At 40.2% G+C, this 22,791-nt stretch overlaps 1 protein-coding gene across 1 annotated transcript in view; it reads left to right on the top strand.

Moving 5' to 3' along the window:
• ADCY9 (adenylate cyclase 9) overlaps positions 1-15,732 on the top strand; it is a 206,326-nt gene extending 190,594 nt beyond the window's left edge. Inside the window, exons 8-10 of the mRNA XM_065411641.1 lie at positions 3,140-3,288; positions 9,299-9,340; positions 14,544-15,732. Of these exons, the coding sequence (XP_065267713.1) occupies positions 3,140-3,288; positions 9,299-9,340; positions 14,544-15,732 (1,380 nt within the window). The remainder of the gene's footprint in view (positions 1-3,139; positions 3,289-9,298; positions 9,341-14,543) is intronic.
• Positions 15,733-22,791: the final 7,059 nt, after the last annotated feature.

Here is a 22,791-nt window from a genome sequence, read left to right as displayed (position 1 = left end):
CTTGCATGGCTAATTGCTGAAGTTCAGCAGCAGTAATGGTATTAGCAGTGGATTGTGTCTGTCTGTCATATCAACAGCAATGCTGTGTTTGCACACTGTCAAAATAGGTGGAGTATTTTCAGCAACACAAAAACTATTAGTCCTCTTCTAAATGGCCCTGTAGCTCTTTTTCTCTATGTAATTTGGTGAAGTTTCCAGCATATTAAAGCTATATTTTCTTTAATTTAAAGGTGAATGTTTTCCTCATTGAACCAATTGTAGAACTGTGGGCCTGTAACAGGGTGTGACACCCACAACAGCACCAAAAGAGTTAAATGCATCTGAGAGAGTTGGTAGTCTCACTGTTTGCACCTGGGGAGGGGATGGATTTAAAAGAGGACATAGAAGGTTAGTTGGAGAGGAGGAGAGGTAGGAAAGAGAATATAATGAATTCCCTCTCTCTGGGCAGGGGCCTGTTAGAAGGCTAAGAAGGCTGGAGGAAAGAGAAGCAGACAGTCTGCTCTGGAGATGAGCCTAAGGGACAATCGTGAGACGCTGAGGGACAATGGCCTGCCTGAAACCCTGGGAAGGTGGAACTGTGCCAGTTCTAGACTGTGTTAGGGAGTGAGGCACAGCAGACTGTGTATAGATTGGAAGATCACACATTTGGTGTTAGGAGTCGTATGAGAGCAGACTAGTATCCCTGGAACTGAGTGGAACTGTGGAACTGGTATTCCAGAGAATAGAAGGATCAGATGGTACCAACCATTCTTCCTGAATTATGCAGAGGCAACTGGCTGTGTTCAGGGAGCAGCAACAGGCTGGCACCAGTCCTCAAGGTTGGGGGACTGGAAAGGAGTATAGAAGAAACTGCAGGGACTGGTAAACTGAGTCACACCCCCGTCAGTTTTGTGGGACTACAGGAAGATTGGTGAGACAGGCAGTGGAAGTGGTCTGCCCAGCAGTGGACAGTCTGGGGGTGATGATCAAAGTTAAGTTGAGACAAAGAAACCCTGAAATAAAGGGTGGTTCTACTTGCAGAGTTTCAGGATGGAGTAAGAAGGCAGGCCCTGTCAAGAATTGTAGGAAACTCTGGGTAACTTTGTGTGGATAGTCCTGGGGAATTGGCAGAATTAATAACCTGAACAGAGTTTTTCAGGAACTCAAAATCTGCAATTCAGGCAGGGGAACTGAAGACACCTGGGATTACACTTTTGACTGCTGGAGAACAGCCTGTCCTATATAGGGTGACAGAACCCAAGCAACACAGGACCTGAACCTGAAAGGTGCTGAGCACCTTCAACCCTTTTTGACTTCTGTTTGTCTTACATAGGCCCATTCCCTATAGTACTTGAGCACCTCCTACATATTTTTAAAATACAGTAACTATAACAATGGAATTTGGGGGTGCTCAGCCCCTCTCAGTTTCAGGTCATATGTGCTGAATGCCCCAAGTAGTAGCAAGTAAGAATGGTATTCGTTACACAACTGTTCATGCACTACCCTTTTTTTTCCTGTTTCAGATCCCCCAGAGTTATTGGGTTGTTGATTCACTCACCAAGAGATGTTCCAGCTGGCCCTGTGCTCGGTGATGTTGCAACAATCATGAAGCTCTGGGAAAAGGGAACCAGTCTGTAGAGGGTCAGGTAAGTGACATATTTTACTATGACATGGTTTTGCAAAGTTTTTTTTATTAATAGCATTATATACCCTCCCCGGATGTAAAATAATAATAATAATTAAAAAAAAAAACTTTCCAAAGCCATGCTTACGTAGTAAAACACGACACTTACTGACCCTCTATAGGCTGGCTTCATGATGGGGCTTCACTTGAAGTCAGAACCAGTGCCCTGCCACTTTATGAGACCTGAAATGGGGGGGAAAATAAATTTAAACTAAGTTATGTGTGGAGGTTTTTTTAAATTCAGCTTAGCTATTTCTTAGTTATTAAAACATGGAAAAATTGTGGTCATGTTTTAAAAAAATGTAAGTAAGTTATGTAAGTTTTACTAGTTTGCCTGTTGTGGATAAACTGTTTTTCTAATTGTAATGTGGCCTTGCTATTCTGTTCAACTGTTGTTGTGCCCCAGAAAACATAATAAAGAATTCCAAATTTTCAACTTGTAAAGCAAAGCAATGGTGTCCCACTCCACTCACAATGGAAGAGATTATGGCCACCAGAAATCATAAAGAGCAGCATAGTTAATGCTAAGGAGAATAAGACCTGCAGTACAATTTTGTGGAGTTCTCTATTTTAACATTGGATCTTCATTGATTTTCTTAACACAGTCCTACTTAGTACATTACGTAAGCCGGACTTTAGCATTTGACTATTGCAATATTGCATTCTGGGGAAATTAAGATATGTCTCAGAAAGCATGTGCTTTGCACTTCAATTTACCTATCTAGTAAAGACATGAAAAGGGAGGTTTTCTGAGATTCTTGGATTTGAGACCTGGAACAGAAAGGAAAAATGGAGAACTACCCCTTCAGCTTGGCACAAATACCAATTTCACAGAGCATCAATTAACATTATGTTAAACTTCTGCCCACTTCTGTTCCTCAAAGGAATAATTATCCACGTTGAATTCAGCACTTAGTGGAATAATAATATCCTGCAAAATATATTATATGGGCCAGCCAATTTGACAGAGTTTCTGGGACTCAACACATGTTATGTTTTCAACCCGAAAGTATAATTTGATATCCAATTTAAAACACAGGTGTGATTTAATGAGAAGCCTTAGGAGCATAATTGAGTATATGATGGTATCTATGAATGCTCAAACTCAATAGGAGGAACTGAGTACTTTACAAAGGTGAGCTGAAGATGGAATTATAAAAAAGTAAAGCTGTACCTCAGAACTCCAGCTAATGAAAATTGTGACACATTATCTGTGGTAGAAGCTTTCTTGCTTATTGGAAGCAAGAACTTTTCTAGACTTGTAGTGCTGTTTGCTGAAATTCATACAACGGTATCAGAGTTAATTGAAAAGACAATATACTTGTTTATTTAATGTATGGATCATTTTTATTTAAGTAGAAATTGTGTTGTCACCATTCAGATCATTGAATGCTTTTATTTAAATTGGTATCTATTTGTGTAGGGGCTCTAATGGAAAAGAAAAGGCTAACTTGTCATTCTTTCTGTTCATTGCAGTATACCATGTTTATGTGTTGTGCGATTCTCATCACCATTGTCCAGTACTGTAACTTCTGCCAGCTGAGCTCCTGGATGAGATCATCATTGGCCACTATTGTAGGAGTGGTGCTCCTCATCTTGCTCTACATCTCTTTATGTCCAGACAGGTGAGTATTGCTTGTTATCACTGTAGGCAAGGTATCGTGAGCTGCATTTTGCCTCAGGATTAACTAGTTCAGTCCCAAAACAGGAAATGTTCATTCCTGTGGAGAGTGGTACAGACAGATGGGTTGGGTCCTGTTCTCTGTTGGTCAGATAGAGAGGTGCCAGTTCGAATGAAGCATATTTGCACATAGTTCTGCCCCTTCCTCTGGTCCCTGTAGGTGGGTTTTGCAGTTTGTTTCCCGCCTTGCTTCAAGAAGCCGCTCGTGTCTCTGGCTGATCGGCCATCTTGGCTTATTTTTTCCTTGCCCTAGCCCAGTGTTTCCCAAACTTAGGATGCCGCTTGTGTAGGGAAAGCCCCTGGCAGGCCGGGCCAGTTTGTTTACCTGCCACATCCGCTGCTCCAGGCCAATGGGAGCTGCTGGAAGCGGCGCGGGCTGAGGGACGTACTGGCCTGGAGCAGTGAACTGCGGCCAGTGGGAGCTACGATCAGCCGAACCTGGATTTCTCCATCATTGCCATCTTACAGATCCATCTGGGAGGAGATCTGCATGATTTCTAGGAAGATCAGTCTCAAATACTAGAATCCCTTTCCTTTAATCTCTTTGAAAGTACCCCACCCTTGCAAGTGATCCATTATCAGCCAGCTTTTCCCTCCTCCCTCCTGTTTAGAATGCTCTAATCTCTGAAGAAACTTCCAAGACATGCTCTGGTTCTTTTTGTCCTCATCCCCTCTTGAATTCTGTCCAAGGATTTATTTTTGTCTTTGGGTGATGAGAGTTCCCTGTATCTGACTCTGCAGCTTGTCCTTGAGGAGTGGTGGAGATTCCTATCTTTAGCAGGACCCTTCATGACCTCTTCCGTCTATTTCTCCCTCATCACAGAATCCCAGGATCTTGTATAACCGCTTGAAGAATGGGATTATATTGTCTCCCATACAATTCAAGCTTTTGATTATTTCCCATGTTGAGCAGTCAGCGCCTAATGAGGAGATTGTTTCTTGCAAGGCAGTTAGTTAGGAGAGTGTCCTTCCCATCAGCCATCCACACTGTTAAAACTGTACATTCTCAGCAGCTTACAAAGCTTCTTTCTAGGGCTGTCAATTAATCACAGTTAACTCACACGATTAACTCAAAAAAATTAATAATGATTAATCACACTGTTAAGCAATAGAATACCAATTGAATTTTATTAAATATTTTGGGATTTTTTCAACATTTTCAAATATATCGATTTAAATTACAACACAAAATACAAAGTGTATAGTGCTCACTTTATATTATTTTTATTACAAATATTTGCACTGTAAAAATGATATACAAAAATAGTATTTTTCAATTCACCTCATACAAGTACTGGAGTGCAATCTCTTTATAATGAAACTGCAACGTACAAATGAAGAGTTTTTTGGTACATAACTGCACTCAAAAACAAAACAATGTAAATCTTTAGAGCCTACAAGTCCACTCAGTCCTACTTCTTGTTCAGCCAATCGCTAAGAGAAACAAGTTTGTTTACATTTACAGGAGATACTGCTGCCAACTTCTTAATTACAATGTCACCTGAAAGTGAGAACAGGCGTTTGCATGGCACTGTTGTAGCTGGTGTCGCAAGATATTTACGTGCCAGATACGCTAAAGATTCATATGCCTCTTCATGCTTCGGCCATCGTTCCAGAGGACATGCTTCCATGCTGATGATGATTGTTAAAAAAAATATTGCGTTAATTAAATTTGTGACTGAACGTCTTGGGGGAGAATTGTATCTCTCCTGTTCTGTTTTACCTGCATTCTGCCATATAGTTCATGTTATAGCTGTCTCGGATGATGACCCAGCACATGTTCATTTTAAGAACACTTTCACTGCAAATTTGATAAAACGCAAAGAAGATACCAATATGAAATTTTTAAGACAGCTACAGCACTCGACCCAAGATTTAAGAATCTGAAGTGCCTTCCAAAATCTGAGAGGGACAAGGTGTGGAGTATGCTTTCAGAAATCTTAAAAGAGCAAGACTCTGATGCGGAAACTACAGAACCCAAACCACCAAAAAAGAAAATCAACCTTTTGCTGGTGGCATCTGACTCAGATGATGAAAATGAACATGTGTTGGTCCGCACTGCTTTGGATCGTTACTAAGCAGAACCCATCATCAGCATGGACGCATGTCCTCTGGAATGGTGGTTGAAGCCTCAAGGGATATATGAATCTTTAGCGCATCTGGCATGTAAATATCTTGCGACGCCGGCTACAACAGTGCCACGAAAACGCCTGTTCTCACTTTCAGGTGACATTGTAAACAAGAACCAGGCAGCATTATCTCCCATAAATGTAAACAAAATTGTTTGTCTGAGCGATTGACTGAACAAGAAGTAGGACTGAGTCAACTTGTAGGCTCTAAAGTTTTACATTGTTTTATTTTTGAATTCAGGCTTTTTTTGTACATAATTCTACATTTGTAAGTTCAACTGTCATGATAAAGAGATTGCATTACAGTTCTTGTATTAGGTGAATTGAAAAATACTATTTTTTTTGTTTTTTACAGTGCAAATATTTAATAAAAATACATATAAAGTGAGCACTGTCCACTTTGTATTCTGTATTGTAATTGAAATCAATATATTTGAAAATGTAGAAAACATCCACAAATATTTAAATAAATAGTATTCTATTATTAACAGCGCGATAAATGGCGATTAATTTTTTTAATCGCTTGACAGCCCTACTTCTTACCATGAACTTTGGCTCTCTTGTCCTAATGTGTAACTCTGTAGTGGCCTCTCACTCTAGACCATTCTACCTCCCACTGGAGGCCAATATTTTACCTCCTTTTCAGAGACTTCCTGGACCACACAGTGCAGGAAGCTGATGGCCAGGCAACATGCTCATCAAAGCAAGTCCCCTCAAGAAGCATCTAAGGCATTCTCCACCTCTCTGCTGAGGTTCTTAAATCTGGGTCTAGTAAACAAAAGAAAATCTCCTTAACAGACCCTCCTTTGCTCAGAAGTGGACACCAGTGCTATGGGAGGGAAAGTCTGCCTCTTTGGAAAGAACTCAGAACTGGAGTCAACCATCAAGACAGCATTAAGCAGTCATCTTCTCTTTCTCTCATTCTGCAAGTCACTGATTGGAATGTGGATAATGTTCTAAAATGTGGTTCCTTGCATATATTTTTATTACAGGACTTTTCAACAGTTTCTACTGAAAGCCCTCCAGGTAGCATGGGAGAATCTGGAAACACTTCTTCAAGTCCCAGTAGCTAGTGGATGGATCAATCAAACACTCCTTCAGGATCTGCCCTCGGTATCATCACAACTGATGCCATTTCCTTGGATTTCAGCGGCTTATTTATCACTTTTTGTCACTCCAGGTGTGGTGGTTGAACTTCATTCCATTCCCTTTCACATCCTCTCCTGGAAAATGGTTTTTAAGAAACCATTACCTCAGTTCATTGTGTGGGAATGTTAGTGTCCCTTTCCTGTAATTTGCCCTAACTGGTTTTTTTTTATGCGGGAAAAATAGTTCTTTGCTCCTGTCCCAGCTTTTTGCCTGAGTTGTAGCTTTCCTCATTAACAAGATCTCCTGTCCAAGTTTCTGACTTCACCACAAGGCACAGATGAATTTCTTATACTCTGGTGCAGCCTAGAAAGAAATCACATTACCTAGTCATCCTGTTCCAAGGTCCCAATAAAGGACAAAAATCCTCTAGTTTTACAGTCTCTGGATGGATCTGGCTCTGCAGTGCACCTGTTCAGTGACAGACTTCTTGTGCTCTCCTTAGATTAGAATGATCAATTGTTTCCCATTCCTGAGCAGAAACAGGGCATATATCCATGGATGAAATGTGCCGTGGTGTTATCTGGGATTGGTACACACTTTCCTCAAGTACTGTCCCTTTGACCCCTCCTCATTACCCAGGTGTGTAGTTTCCTGACAGCCTTAATGGAAACAATCCAGTTACTAATTTCTGGTTCCTTCTCCTCTCACCTTCGACCTCATCTCACTCTTGTTCTTTCTTTAGTCCAACTATTGGTTTCTTCACTCCCAGCAGCTGGGGGTGCTGCAACCCATCTGTCTCTGCCAGTGGCACTCTCTCCATGAGAAAATCAAGTTTCTTACCTGTTAACTTTTTTCTGTAGTACAGTGGCAATCCTACAGACCCCCTAGCTTAAGGCCCACCTGGGCTTTGACTTTGGCTGAGAAGTTAGTGTTAGGGACACGGTAGGATAATCTAATTTGCTCATAACTCTAGATGTCATCGCACTGGAGAGTGGGCCTGCAAAAAGCAAAAAGTTTCTTTGCCGGGGTGGAAAATGTTTCATTCTGATTGGCATTTCCTGGCTGATTGACTGTGTCAGGTCACATCCCATTTGTCTATACCCGTGGCATTTTGCCACAGGAAAAAAATTTAAAGGTAAGAAACTGGATTTTATGTCTAATTAATTATTTGTAGTCTTCTAGAGAAAATTCCAGGTGCAAATAGCTGGTCAGATTATTGTATCCAAGCACTGCAGAGTTATAACTTCTCCTGCTCCCCCTACATCTCAGCTGAGTGCATGGATTGCACAAGGCTCATGTTACTAGCCATTCCAAAAGGCTGGGGCGACATCCTCACCCACATATGAGCCAACACAGTCAACTTACACTGCACCCTCTTCGGGGAGTGGGGGGAGGGTGTCCATGACAGATTCCCTTGGTGTGTTAGGGTGTGTCCAGGAAACACCATGTCTCTGGAGTTTCTGTTGGGTGGGTTGTCTCCAAGCTCCCTCCAGCACAGGCCTATGTCTACAAGGCACAATCAAGCCCAATTATAGTATATTTTGTCCTGTGTTTTGTAAAGCAGTGACCATTAATGGACAAAGTACAGTAACTGCAGAACATTTTGTCACTTTATTTTATAAAGAGAAATTCATATCCAAAGTAATACACACCCCTATACAATCCTAGATCTAGTAAAACAATGACTAGAAGCAACAGTGAAAAACAGAACATGAAGACTAAATCACAGCCCCCAAGAGTTTTCATTTGAAAACTTTAGTAATAGCTAGTTTTCTTGCAATATCTACGGTGTTAATCATGCTTTATCGCCACAGTATTGGCAATTCTTCATACACTATAGACAGACCCATTCTTGCACATTTTTTTTTTAAACAGTAGCTTGCTGGTGGTAGTTGTTCTTGGCACATGTAACTGAGCACTGTGTGCCTGGCTGTTCTTTATATTAATTGCTGATAGATGAGCCTGGAATGCAAGTAAATTCAAAGCCTCTCTGAGTTGTTCTTCTGTAATGGCATCTTCATAAAGAGTCTATTTTTCCTCTTTTGTCACTTTTTACAGAGTTGATCCAATGAGACTGGGAAGTAATTGCCTTTCAGTGTTCTTACCACACTCCTCCATGTATCTCCAGCCAAGTGTGAGGGTTGGAACTGATCTGAAAATGGCTTTTTCCAGCCATTGCCTTGACTACATTACCTCCAGTTACTCTTAGCTGGAGAAACTTGGATCATCGTCTCTATGCTTCTGCCACTCCCAAGCAAAAGTTATTGCTGAGGGCTTGTCTACATCACGCAGCTTTTAGCGACAAGGCTGTGTCGACACAGCCTTGTTGCTAAAAGTCAGCATGTGTAAATGCTCTTTGTCGGTACTTTGTCAGCACTTTTGCCGACAAAATACTTCCAGTCCCGCGAGTGACGTTAGCTTTGTCGGCAGGAGAGCGCTTCTGCCAACAAAGCCACGTTCACACTGCCACTTGCATTGGCAAAACTTTTGTCTTTTGTGGGGGGGCTTTTTTAAGCACCCGTGAAAGACAAAAGTTTTGTCGACAACTTCGCAGTGTAGACATACCCTTAAGTCACATTCAAGAAAAGTTTGTCTGGAATTCAGGTGCAAAACAGATTACTGATCATAGTCCCTTACAAACAAAAAAGTTCAACTGAACTAATCTGAAGTATTGTCAGGTTGCTTTGCGTAATGGTCTTGTTTTCTTTCTAATGTTTTAATACCTTTATATTTCAGCTCCACTGAAACTTCCCACCTAGATTCAGTACAGAACTTTAGGTAAGCTTTACATACAGTGCCCATCTCTACTATGTTATGGAAAACCTCTTGTTTCATTCCTTTTTTTCAACATTATCTTTTTCAAAAAGTTGTGTAAACTAGATAAAGTATAGCTTTAAAATGTTTGTATGAAAATGTGTTTTCAGTCAAATGTATGTAAAAAAACAAACTTTGGGTGCACAGCAGCATACAGGGATTCAACAAGTTGTGTCTGTGCTATGTGAGTACCCAGAAGAGCAAACTAACTATACAAATGCATAGAAGGAAATCAACAAAGTTGATGCTAATATGTGAAAAGCTCCCTTATTTATATGTTTTTCTAGGAAATCGAGAGTTATTATGGCAGATAAATTATAGTATTTGTTTTTCTAGCGGTAACCCCTTTTCTTTTCTTTTCTTTTCTTTTTTTTTTTTAAGTACTATGCACAGATTATGGGCCAGATTCTTTCCCTCTGTCCTGTCTGTTTTGTGCCACTCAGCAGTACATACTATGGGGAGTCCTTAGCTGGCTCCTACACCAACTGACCCCAACTCCAGTTTAGAGGGTTTGTTGGAGGCAGTGTAGAGCACAGCTGCAGTCTGCCAATTCATAATTGGCAAGTGGTCCCGTGGGCACCACAGCCAGCTGCTATAATTTAGAGTAGCTCCAGACTCAACACATTTGACAGCATAGCCCCCTGTTTTTAAACAAAGCCTGTGTTATTAATGACCCCTTAGAAAGTGAAAATTTCAAAGATGCAGTTTACTTGTCACTATTTCACTGTGGTCAACTCCCATGATTTTATCGCAAGTTGCTGAATAAAACAACTGCTTTCACTGAAGTTAGTAATTGTGGAAACATTTCTTCTGGGCTTGGGTTTTCTAAAAGTATGACGCTCTCTTTGATTTAACTAGTGACTATGTAAACATATTATCAAATAGTAGCTCCAGGAAGAAGTGTGTTCTGAAGATCACTGTTCTTCCTTGGAGTATATATTATAGGAAAATTACATTGTTCAGTTCTTCTCTACATGAATGCAGTCATAATTTCAAAGAATGTATGCATTTTTCTGAGGTCTGAGGATGGTAGTTGTGCTTTCCAATTCTAGTATATGATTAATTTATTATGTCTCATATTGCAGGGATTTTTGAGCATTCTGAATGTGTGTGTGTGTGTGAGAGAGAGAGAGAGAGAGTCATTAAATGTACCTTTCTTTTTAAACTGGAATTATAACTTGGACAAGCTATAAGCCAAGCTATTACAACAGACTATATAAATTTAAAACTGAATATATAAAGGCATTGTGACCAATGAAAAATAATGTCATAATATTTTCCTCAGCTTGGGTCTTCCTTATTAGTTCATGGAATTAGGCAGGCACTTCTGTAGCTCAAAACTGCCAGTGGCTTCCAGATAACTATTCATGAGCACTAGAAAACCTAGCTGGCTGTTAATCATTAAAAAATAATTCTGATTTGTGTAATCAAGGGCAAGCATTACTTCATTTTAGTGACTAATCTTATACTTGCAATGGCCCTACAAATAACAAAGCTAATAGCCAGAGAAAATATCCTAGTATGAAAGTATTTTACTTTTGAAATTATAACAGTTCACTTATACTTGATAGATAAAGATAGGAACAGATAATAATGCTGAGATTTTCAAAGGAGCCTAATGAAATTAGGCACCCAAACCCCAGTGGAATTCTACAGGAGATGGACACTTAACTCACTTGGTTTCCTTAATGAGTCCCAACCTAAAGATGTAAATATTGACTGAAACAGTGACCAAAATACATGTCACATCAAACACTTGTATGCTCTACAATCTCATCAAAGTTCTTACCATGAGGAGTTTGTAGTTACATTTTTTTCCAAATTATCATTTACTGAAAAATATAAGTGTGTGTTGTCGCGCGTGTGTGTGTATGTATGTATATATATCTATATATGTGTGTGTGTATGTCTGTATTAGACACCTTATGCATGCTTGTGAACATATTTGCTCTTTCTCTATAAGGTGTGTGACTGTTTTAGCAGGCGATGCTTGGTTGGCTGTCATCTTAAATTTAATTTTGGAAAACTACATAAACGCAATAGGAAGTTTGCAAAAGTGCAAACTGAGGACACACATAATTGAATAGTGGCACTGAAAATCGGCATAGTTTTTAGATATGATCTGTTGTAAAGATACAGAATTGTGAATTAATTCTATTACCATCTCTGCCACAGATTTGCTGTGCAATCTTACTTACATTTTCAGCTTTTTTATTTATTTTTTGTTTTGTTTTCTGTTTTCTGTTTGAGTTCTAGCATTTTGTATTAATTAGGGCTTCCCCTCACTCCAGGTGATTGGAGACTGATGAATCAATAAGAAGCTGAGATCCTACCCTAGGAGAAGTTATTGTTGTCTCTATTCTCACTTAACTGTCAGCACACAGACTTTTTCTGTGTTCTGCTGGTGGATTTGTAACAAGTCTACCTGGAGGGAGACCTTTCCCCTTTTGCTTTGCTTGACCGAGAATTAAGATCTTTATTAAAGTGGTATCGAAACAGCTACCATCTGTGAAGTCTCAGCACATAAGCTCTTCTAAGATTTGGTCAACACATAGCTTTTTTGCACCTGTGCAGCTAAATCAGTACATCAGATTTGCGTCATTGCTTTCCAATAGAAGGCACACCATTGCTTCTTGTGTCCCATGTAATCGAAACAAGATGCTGTTAAACAAATGTCCTCCCAGTAAGAGTCAATACTCTCCCTGCCTCAAAGCAGATAGTATATATTTTTTTCCACTGTTCATAGTTCCCAAATGGAATGATGGATAGGCCTTTTGAGATAGAGACTCAAATCTGCCTTGTGGTTTAGAAAAAACTCACACCCCTACTTTTCTTCCCCCACCTTTACCCTCAAAAACATTTTCTAAATGGAGTTCCTATGTTCTATACTTGCATCAGGGTATAAAATAGAGTGTTCACACCATCTCTGTCCATCACCCCAGGATGCTTAACATCTTATATGTGTAGCAGCATCCCATTTACAATATCTCAGATTCTACATGATTCATCAAAAATTCCAGTGCACAGCTCTGTTGGTCTCCTCTCTTTTTCTCATTGTTCAGCCCTTGTATTCTCTCCAAAGACCTAGTTGTTATGCATCTGCTTTATATATAGGAAAATACAATTTGAAACCCAGATTACTAGCTCCTAGGGAAAGTGTCTTTCCAAGAACCTCTACTATAAGGAGAAAGCCATTATGTTGCACAGTTTTTGTGATCAATCCAAAGGAAAGCTTCCTGTCTCCATCTAAAGAATTTTCACAGGTGCTGTATTCAACACACAGAGTGGATGAAAATTCCAACTAACTTCTCAGGCTTTTGTGCCTGAAAGTATTTAAACTATTTAAACTAAGAGTCAGCTTGAGCTTTTTAAATTCACCAATTTTTAAAATTCCATTTTCTATTACTACATCCTTTAAACAGTAAACAGCTTAAACAGCCCTGAATTTTTTTGTATAAGCTCCTTTTAAAAAATTTGTAAGGCTTTGGTTTTGGTGGGGATTTTCTGCTTCTCAGTTGTTGTTTATAAAGGTCATTGAATTTCACTCTTGCTAATTACGCAATCATATTGTATTGTCAAATACACAATCTAAACAAACTAAAAAAAAGAAATATTGTTCCATTAACTTCTTGCAGCTATAGTTATGCTAGATCAAAGGTGTTAGTTGTAACCATAGTAGGTGCAACATTTTCAGAGATTTGATTTTCAAGATGAGGGCATCACTTCAGTAATTTCCTCCTTCAGGTTAGTTCTGTGGTTTTTTTGCATAGCTGATTCTCACTGTAGTCACAATGGGATGAAAAAAATCTGTGGTCTGGGAAAGGTCTTGTATCCTCTCATTTGAGACACACAGCTCCCTGCCTTGTGGATGAATTCAGTCATCTTAAGGGAATTCTCGTGTCAGATCATGAGTGAATTGTTGTCATTACAAAAGCGAGGCGAATATACAGGGACACCCATATTGGAAACAAGCTCAACCAAGTAGTTGAGGAAATGGTTGGGAACTGACAGATGCCCACATGTCAGCAAGTTAGAAAAGAGAACAGTAAAGTTCTGTCTTAAAAGTCAGATCGTGTGCTCTACCAGTCTTGGTAGAGATTGCCATCACTCCTTTTCAGGGGGGTAAGTGTTTTCAGGGAGCCACTTGGTATGATGCCTCTGCTCAAGAAACCATCTCTGGAGTTGGATAAACTTGCCAACTACCCACTTGTATTAAATCTCTGGCACTGGATAAGCTTACTGAAAAACTTGTGATGAAGCGACTCTGTTGGTAATCCCCAGTCAGTCTGAGTTTGGGCCTGGTTTCAGAAAACGCACTGGCATTGTGTGGATCAGTGGTCTTCTCAAAGTGATTTGGGCTACACCCTGACACCACCCAGAAAATTACAGTTGTACAGAATGCAGCCACTTGCTTGTTCGGGGATGCTTCACAGAGGAAGCATATTATCTGCAGAGGCTGCCAGTGAATTTGTGAATATTGCTCTTGATCTGTACACACCTTAAAAGGTTGATATTGTGGCTAGTTGAGAAAATTGCCTGTCTCCCCATAATAAGCTTCATAATAAGCCCCATCCTCCCCAGTTTCATTGTAAAGTGGCAGATTGTTCTCCATAAAGTTCCTCAGCTCTGCAGTTCTCTTTCTCCCTGTGTCCTAAATGTATTGATCTTCAAGACACCTCGCAAGGCTCATCTGTTTTCTCAGGTCTCTGGAAAAGGGGCAGGTTGAGGGATATAGATGGCCTGAAGCAGCAGTTTGTGTTCTATTATTGGTAGTTAAAAAAAAAATTTTCCAGGCTTGATTTCTGAATCAGGGATGCAAGAAGTCACTATAAATACAAAAATATATATTTAATAATTTTAAGAAGCAATATTATAAATATATATGGAAAGACAATATACTCCTCAAAGAGAACTTTAAAATTGTCAAGCATGGGCAGTATTTAGGCCAACAACTCAACCGGGTCCATTTAATTTAGTTCTAGTTAAATTTAGCATGAGAGAGTTCTACAGCATCAGCATATTTAATAGCAAATAAAAGTAGAATTTTATAACTACAGTTTGGTTTTAGTGAGGCATTTTTAACAATTCAGATTTAGAGATTAGGAAGTCATGAATCTGTATTTTAAAATGCCCATCTTTATTTTTCTTTTCCCCTGCACTGCCCCAGCTCTAGGAAGAATCCATGCAACAGTTCAGTGCTAAATGATATAAACAAACCAGCAGACCGGATTGGCCAGGAAGTGATACTGGTTTTCTTTCTCCTACTCCTTTTGGTTTGGTTTCTGAATCGTGAATTTGAAGTCAGTTACCGCCTCCACTACAATGGAGATGTAGAGGCTGATCTTCACCGCACCAAAATTCAGAGCATGAGGGATCAAGCTGACTGGTTGCTGAGGAATATTATTCCATATCATGTGGCGGAGCAGTTGAAGGTTTCCCAGAGCTACTCCAAAAACCATGATAATGGTGGAGTGATCTTTGCTAGCATTGTGAACTTCAGTGAATTCTATGAAGAGAATTATGAGGGGGGCAAGGAATGCTATCGAGTCCTAAATGAATTGATTGGGGACTTTGATGAGTTGCTCAGCAAACCACATTACAGCAGCATTGAGAAAATCAAAACAATTGGGGCAACCTACATGGCTGCCTCTGGACTGAACACCGCACAATGTCAGGACAATAACCATCCACATGGACATTTGCAAACCCTTTTTGAATTTGCCAAAGAAATGATGCGAGTGGTGGATGACTTCAACAACAATATGCTGTGGTTTAATTTTAAACTTCGTGTTGGCTTTAACCATGGCCCTCTCACTGCTGGGGTCATAGGCACCACCAAGTTATTGTATGACATTTGGGGTGATACCGTGAACATTGCTAGCAGGATGGACACTACTGGCGTGGAGTGCCGGATACAGGTGAGTGAGGAGAGCTACCGTATCCTAAATAAGATGGGATATGACTTTGATTATAGGGGGACAGTCAACGTGAAGGGGAAAGGTCAGATGAAAACCTACCTTTACCCAAAATGCATGGACAATGGGGTTGTGCCACATCACCAGTTATCTATATCTCCAGACATCCGGGTTCAAGTGGATGGCAGCATTGGGCGGTCTCCTACCGATGAGATTGCCAATCTGGTGCCTTCTGTACAGAATTCTGACAAGACATCCCAGGGCTCAGATAACAACTTAGAACCCAAGGATATGCTTCCATCCTACAAGAAGCTCCAAAAAGAGTCAGTGAAAGCAGAAGACAGGTGCAGGTTTGGCAAAGCTGTAAAGAATGATTGTGAGGAAGCAGAAACTGAGGAGGTCAATGAACTGACAAAGTTAAATATCTCTAAGAGTGTATGATGCAGTGACAGAGAGCTGCATGATGTGCTCTGTCCATAGAAACACAAAGACATTTACAATTGGCTGCTTTCTTTTCTGAAGAAAGACGTTCTCAACACCTGGGTTATTTGTTTTCATATTAGCACCTGATGCTGTGTGGATCACAGTTATTCAGGGCTCATTTTCATCTATCTCTCCCCTCCATGCCCCTTAGCCCTCTTCCAAAACTCCCCAACTCCCTGTGTAACCCTCTTTCAGCTGAGTGGAGCATATTAAGTGCCTTCAGATATACTCCATTGGACTCCCTGTCTAGGTACAAAGGCCCCAAATAAAATCATAGCTTTGGGTATCTATTAATTTTAAAAGAAAAGCTGTGGTCATGATATCATTTTTATTGTTGTTTCTCACAAAACACTTTTTTGGCTAATGCAACTCCTTGGGTTTTATGTGTGTGTGTGTGTGTATAATATTTTACTGTTATCAGACCTTCTGTATGTAAACCCACAGACAGATGTGCGTGTATCTACCGTATGAGACTGATATAAAAAGTGCCAGTAATGTACCACAAAATAATGTCGCTGAGATGAAGTAATACAGTTTTGCTTTTGTGTTGGGCAGGAGGATGAGCCGAGTTCTGCAGTGGCTCAGATGGAGCAGGCAGCACAGGTGTTGTAGTTTCACCTCCTTTAACAGTGTTTTGATCAGATACGTGCCATTGTATGCTTTGGATGCACTGCTTTCCTTACAGCCAATGGGTTATTGATATGTGGGGATGGATTAAGGGATCAGATTTCACCAGCTCTCAGGATGGGGTTCCAAAAACAAACAAGTCATGGTTAAAGTTTTTACAATCCAGGTCTCAGGTGTTTAAAAAGCAGTTTTCATTTTACCCCCACCCCAAGGGATTTGTGAGGTTTTGAGTGAAGTTGATGCCTCTAAAACTGTTCTGATTTAAGAGAGGGGCGGTTAAATAAATGTTTTGGGGTTACATTTATTTATTTATGTATTTATTATTTTAAAATTTGTGTCTGTGGAAGATATTAGGATTCGTAGGGGTGGTAATTGGTGTCACTAAAATTAATCAGATGCCCATTAGTGCTTCATCCTCTTCAAACTGCCAACCACTGTGAGGACATTACCTAGGCAATACTTGTGTCAAAATTGGTGATACTGCCAAAGCCACCAAATGCAGATTGAATCTGAAAATCCCAGCTTCCCTTCCGTACTGAATTAATGGTGCTGAACAATGTTCTTCAGGCATTGCCCCTATGCTGTGCTTTTGCAGCATAGACATGCTTCCCATGTGCCATTTAAAGTAGGAATAGGAAGGTCCTTTGCCATGAGCTGAGAAGCACAATATTTCAGGCCTGAACCTACAATTGACTGCGTGGGCAGACCCCTGTGCCTACAGAGAGGCTCACTGACGTCAGTGGGACTGTGCACAGGTGCCGGGGTCTGTTTGCATAGAGGCAGTTGCAGGATCAGGGCCTCAGACAACACTAGTCCCAGGGATTTCCCTACACCCGCTTCCCCCTCACCCCCAATTGCCCCATCCCTCCCACAGTGGCAGTGTTGCCAATTTAGTCGTTTTCCAACACACACACACACACCCAAATTCAAACACCTCCTCTAATTTCAATTCCTGGGGAAGACTCTGACTAGTTCTCCCTTTGCATACTTCCATAATTTTAACCCCTTTTCACTCAGTTTTTGACCGAGTGGATGACCCACTTTGGATAATATTAAATATTGCAAGGTTCCAATTTAAACAAATATTTCTTGTACCAACAAAATGACTATAATATTTCTGCCCAAAATAAATTCATCTTCCAAGGGAAATAGGGTGATTGTGGGGAAATGTAATGCTGTTTTGTCTGCACAGTCATATTTTTTTAGTTATTTCTTTCCATCTTCAGTCCAAAAAAAATGACTTTAAACTGAAAGCAGAAAATAGTCACACTTACTGCTTTAAGAAAGGCCATACTGGGTCAGACCAAAGGTCCATCTAGCGCCTTATCCCGCCTTCCGACAGTGGCCAATGCCAGGTGCCCCAGAGGGAATGAACAGAGCAGACAATCATCAAGTGATCCATCCCCCTTCTTATGTTCTTATGTCCTGTGTTGTTTACATGCCTTCTAGCATTAGAATATGTGTCCTGAGGTGGCTAAATCCTTTTTTCCCTTCACTTACTCTCTCTGATTTGATGGCCCCCACAATGCCCAGTGGTAAAAGTGGCATTTCTCTGCAGTTGAGTTCTTTCAATGTTAGCCGTGATCCATCAAAATATGCCCACAGCTTTTCTCTGACTTTTAATATTGTACGATTGTTATACTCACCACAACAACCCTGCACCTGTAAGAGGTTCACACATTGCAACTAAAAGTGAAAGAACAGCATAATCTAGGGATTCCAAGCACATTTCTTTTGAACAGGAGCCAGGACTGAGAAAACCTTACCTCTAATTATTGCAATAATGCACCAATCAGTACAAAGATAGTCCTTTAGCTTACAAAATTAATAAAGCCAGCATGTCTGTTCATGGCTGTTACTACATGAGTATTGTTAGTCTCTTAGTAGTATCTCATTAGAGTACAGTAACTCCTCGCTTAACATTGTAGTTATGTTCCTGAAAAATACGATTGTAAGCGAAACAATGTTAAGCAAATCCAATTTCCCCATAAGAATTAATGTAAATAAGGGGGGTTATATTCCAGGGAAATTTTTTTCACCAGACAAAAGACTATATGTGTGTGTATATATATATATATATATATACACACACACACACACACACACACACACACACATATATATACACAGTATAAGTTTTTTAATCAAACAATTTAATACTGGTACACAGCGATGATGATTGTGAAGCTTGGTTGAGGTGGTGAAGTCAGAGGGTGGAAGAGGGTGGGATATTTCCCAGGGAATGCCTTATTGCTAAATGATGAACTAACACTCGGCTGAGCCCTCAAGGGTTAACACATTGTTAATGTAGCCTCACACTCTACAAGGCAGCGCGAATGGAGGGAGGGGAGACAGCATGGCAGACAGAGACAGACGCACACCCTGTGTCTGTGTGTGTAAGAGAAAGAGATGCGCATTGCCTCTTTAAGTACGCTGACCCCACTCTAAGTATACTGCCTTTTTAAGTAGATCAGCAAGTTGAGACAGCAGCTGCTGCCAGGAAGCTCCCTCCATCCTGAGCCCTGTCGTGTCCCCCTGCTCTATGGAGATGGGGTAAGTGGGGTGCAGGGGAGAGGGGGACACCCTGACATTAGCCCCTCTCCCCGTCCTCCCCCCCCCCCCCCCGCACAGCAAGGCAGAGGGCAGGAGCGGCACATGGCAGTGGGGGGAGGGACAGCTGAACTGCCAGCAATTGATAGCCTGCTGGGCGGCTGCCACACAGGGAATTTAAGGGAGCAGGGAGCTGATAAGGGGGCTGCCGGTCCACCCTGGTTCCAAACCCCCACCAGCTAGCTCCAACGGGCTGCTCTTCCTGCAAGCTGTGGCCAAAGCAGGCGGCTGCCAAACGACGTTAGAAGGGAGCATTGCACAACTTTAAACGAGTATGTTCTCTAATTGATCAGCAACGTAACAACGTTAACCGGGACAACTTTAAGTGAGGCGTTACTGTACTGAAAAGGGTATCAAACTTCGTAGTATTATGGCCTCTTTTCTGATGTCACTAAGCAAATAAAATGACCGAGGTCAGAAACATTTCTGGGCTCTGAATTCAAGGGCTGCTGTCTGTTCTTGCAGTGGAGCTGTTCTACATATTATTAACACCTTTGTGAGTTGAGTGCAGCCAACATGACATGCATTCAGATTAAATCTGGGTAAATAGTAGCTAATAGTTAAGTCATGAATTGTATCGCTGTTTGCTTATTGCCACCAAAACAATAGCCACATTTAACAGCTTCACCATGACCAGGTGCCGTGGTCCTTACCATAAAGGTCTTTAGGTTTCAGAGTAGCAGCAGTGTTAGTCTGTATCTACAAAAAGAACAGGAGTACTTGTGGCACCTTAGAGACTAACAAATTTATTAGAGCATAAGCTTTCGTGGGCTACAACCCACTTCTTCGGATGCTGAATCTCTTCTTTTGGGATTCAGAAACACAGCTATGAATCCCTACCCCACAAAACATATGGAGGAGCTTTTCAAAGGCACAAAGGGCAATGAGACACCCAATTCCCACTGAAAGGCAATGGGAGTTGGACCCCAGACTTCCTTTTGTGCCTTTGAAAAGCAGTCCCAATACTTGCAAAAAGTAATGGGTTTGTGGTGGTTTTTAATGGTATAATGCTCTCTACTGCATCTCTCTTAGTGTATCAGAGAGTCCAAAGACAGGCCATGTCATACACTTGCATGCCAGTATCAGAGTTTATTTTATAAAATGCCTTTTGTGCTTGTTCTGTTGCTTTCTGCGTAATAATTTTAAAGAAACACAAACATTATGATTAGCCCTATCCCCTGAAAAGTAGTCTACCAATAATTGATGCTTTGTTTGCTTGCTCTTTTCTTTTCTTGAATGTTTAGAATTTCTTAATGCTGATCATTTCAAGATCACCCACAGGGAAAAAAATTTAGTTGTTAAATGCTTTCAAGCCCAGGAGTTCCACTCCTGTTATCTCTCACCCATGTGAGTGATTCTAGGGTTTAGAACGTTGAGGAAGATACTGAATATTTTCTGCAACATTTCCTTAATCTGCTGCTGACACACCATTGATTATTTTCCCCCACTACTCCTTTAAGACCAAACAGATTTACTTCTCATAAATAAGTAAATAACATTCCAGTGTGTTTGTTTTAATTACAGCAAATTTTTAAGATAAGTACAAATTTGTTATTGTCCAGGATTTAAGGTTTTTTGAGAGTGGGGTTAGAGGAAGGCTGTTGGGTTTTGTTTGTTTGTTTAATCTAATAATCAGAATGTAATACTTGCTCTGAGCAGGGTAGATAGTGGTAAAAATGCCAGCTGCCAGTCAGCAATTCCTACACTATTATTCACTAATATTCTTAGTGGAGAGGCCACGATGGCATAAGGTGAAGGATGATGGAGTCTCAAAAAAAGGCTAAGTAGCCAAACCTTTCACTACCACTTTGCTTAGCACTAGTTATTTGTGAACATTGGCAGGGATTAACAGAAAAATTCTCTTCTGAATCTGGGTACTGAAACGATTGACAGTTTGAATATAGAGCCAAAGAACATGGTTTTTCAAAGGATATGGAGGTTCAATGAGTTAAAGATAAAAGGAATTAACAAAAACAAAGGACTCACAAGCTTTTATCTAACGAAGTGCTGTATCTTGATTAGAGAAACTATCTTTGAGGTTGTCTGTAAACTCTAGTATTTTAAAATTGCTTAATTCTCCTGTTTCTGTAACTTTCTCTGATGTTGAAATTTAGAATGATTTATAAAATGTTGGGTTTCTAGTGAATGTCACATGATGTTCATATGTAAAAATATTGAAAGCGAATAATTGTTCTTAACCAGCTGATACCTTATTTTGGAAAGCATGTCCAAATAGCAGCATTGAGCAATTATTAGTATGAAGTTGATTGTAATCTCATCAACTTTCTAGCTGTCTAGATTTTTTGCCTGATTTCAAGATTATTTGTTTCCCCTTTCCTTTGTGTTGCATTCTTCTGTATTGAGCATGATGAGATATGTCGAGGGGTGGTTTTCCCCCATCATTAGATTAGATCTTCTGTTTTAACAGCAGTATTTGAATTTCTTTGGTGCCAGATCATGGTTTCATGTCAAAAAACTTTCTCGGTGCTGTAAGACTTCCTTGGCTACTGTTTCAGTCTCTAGCAGTATTCTCCAATTTATTGGAGCTTGGATATTTGCCTTGTTCTTTCGTAGTGGTCCATTTGTCCAGTCACAACTTTACTACTGTGTTCTGTTGGTTTTCTGTCTTTTCTCTTCCTTTTCTTATTGTAAGCCGGTTTATTTTAAGTTATAGAAGAGAAACACATCAGAATAGTTAAACTGACAGCAATTTATGAAGAGTAAATCTGCCATCACAACAGAAAAACACAAGAGTACACCATTAAGTCATAGCAAACTTACATAATAGGAGGAAATGAAACATAAAATCAAATGAAACTGCTAGCAGCATTGAAATTCATTGAAGCAGAGTTTAGATGGACCCATATTAACAAAAGTTTTCTCAAGGAGTCTGGGTAGACAGATCTACAAAGCAAAGCACATCCACAGAAAGGGCATACTTTATATATTCATGACTAATGCTGCTTCCGTTTACCATCTGTAGTAGAAAATATAATAAAGCATCAGAAACATATGTCCACTTTCTATAGGTTCTTAAACTGCTGCTTATGGAGAGCTGGCTGGCAATATGTTGATGGTTCCTTATTTCTGGCAACTAAATTGCATTAAAAGACAGCGAAAAATACATTAAATACTCCCTAATGTCACCTTCCCACATAAGCAATTGGTGTAGATACTGCAGGGATGTTGTGAGATTGTGAATGGAAGTGGAACATTTGTGAACAGGAGGGGAAGTAAGTGGCCCACATGGTGAAAGATGTGAGAATCCCAGTGCTACAGCATAACAATAGAGTAAAATAGCACTGCTGCCCTATTACAAATGCATCCAGGAAAACAAACACAAACTGGGCCTCCGAACATTTTGGAAACTGGGCTAAATATAGCTGTGACAACTAAAATGTGCAGAATATTTGTTCAGGGAACTGTGCGTTCTACTCCAGAAACAAAATTTCCCAACTCCCTTCATTGTAGTTTTCTATCTAGGTTGTAGTGGAACCATTTTTGCTTTTCCAGGGACAGTGTCCCAATGACTCTGTTACAATAAATCTGAATTGTAATGCACTATTAATATGAATACCCATATAAGCCAATGGTTCCAAAGTTTTGTCTGCTCTGATCAATTTTAAAATTAAAAATGATCAATTATAAAAACTGTTTTAGGAAAACCATAATCATTCATCAAAAACAAATCCCTACTGGCATATTTTAGCCTATGCCTTTAGTTTTATTTAGTGGCCAGTTTGTGGAAAGTGTCTCAGCTGTACAATCATGGAGACGGTT

Source organism: Emys orbicularis, chromosome 10 (genome assembly GCF_028017835.1).
Source record: "Emys orbicularis isolate rEmyOrb1 chromosome 10, rEmyOrb1.hap1, whole genome shotgun sequence".
NCBI lineage: Eukaryota > Metazoa > Chordata > Testudines > Emydidae > Emys > Emys orbicularis.
The sequence above is the reverse complement of the archived record's forward strand: the minus strand, read 5'-3'. Positions and strand labels throughout refer to the sequence as shown.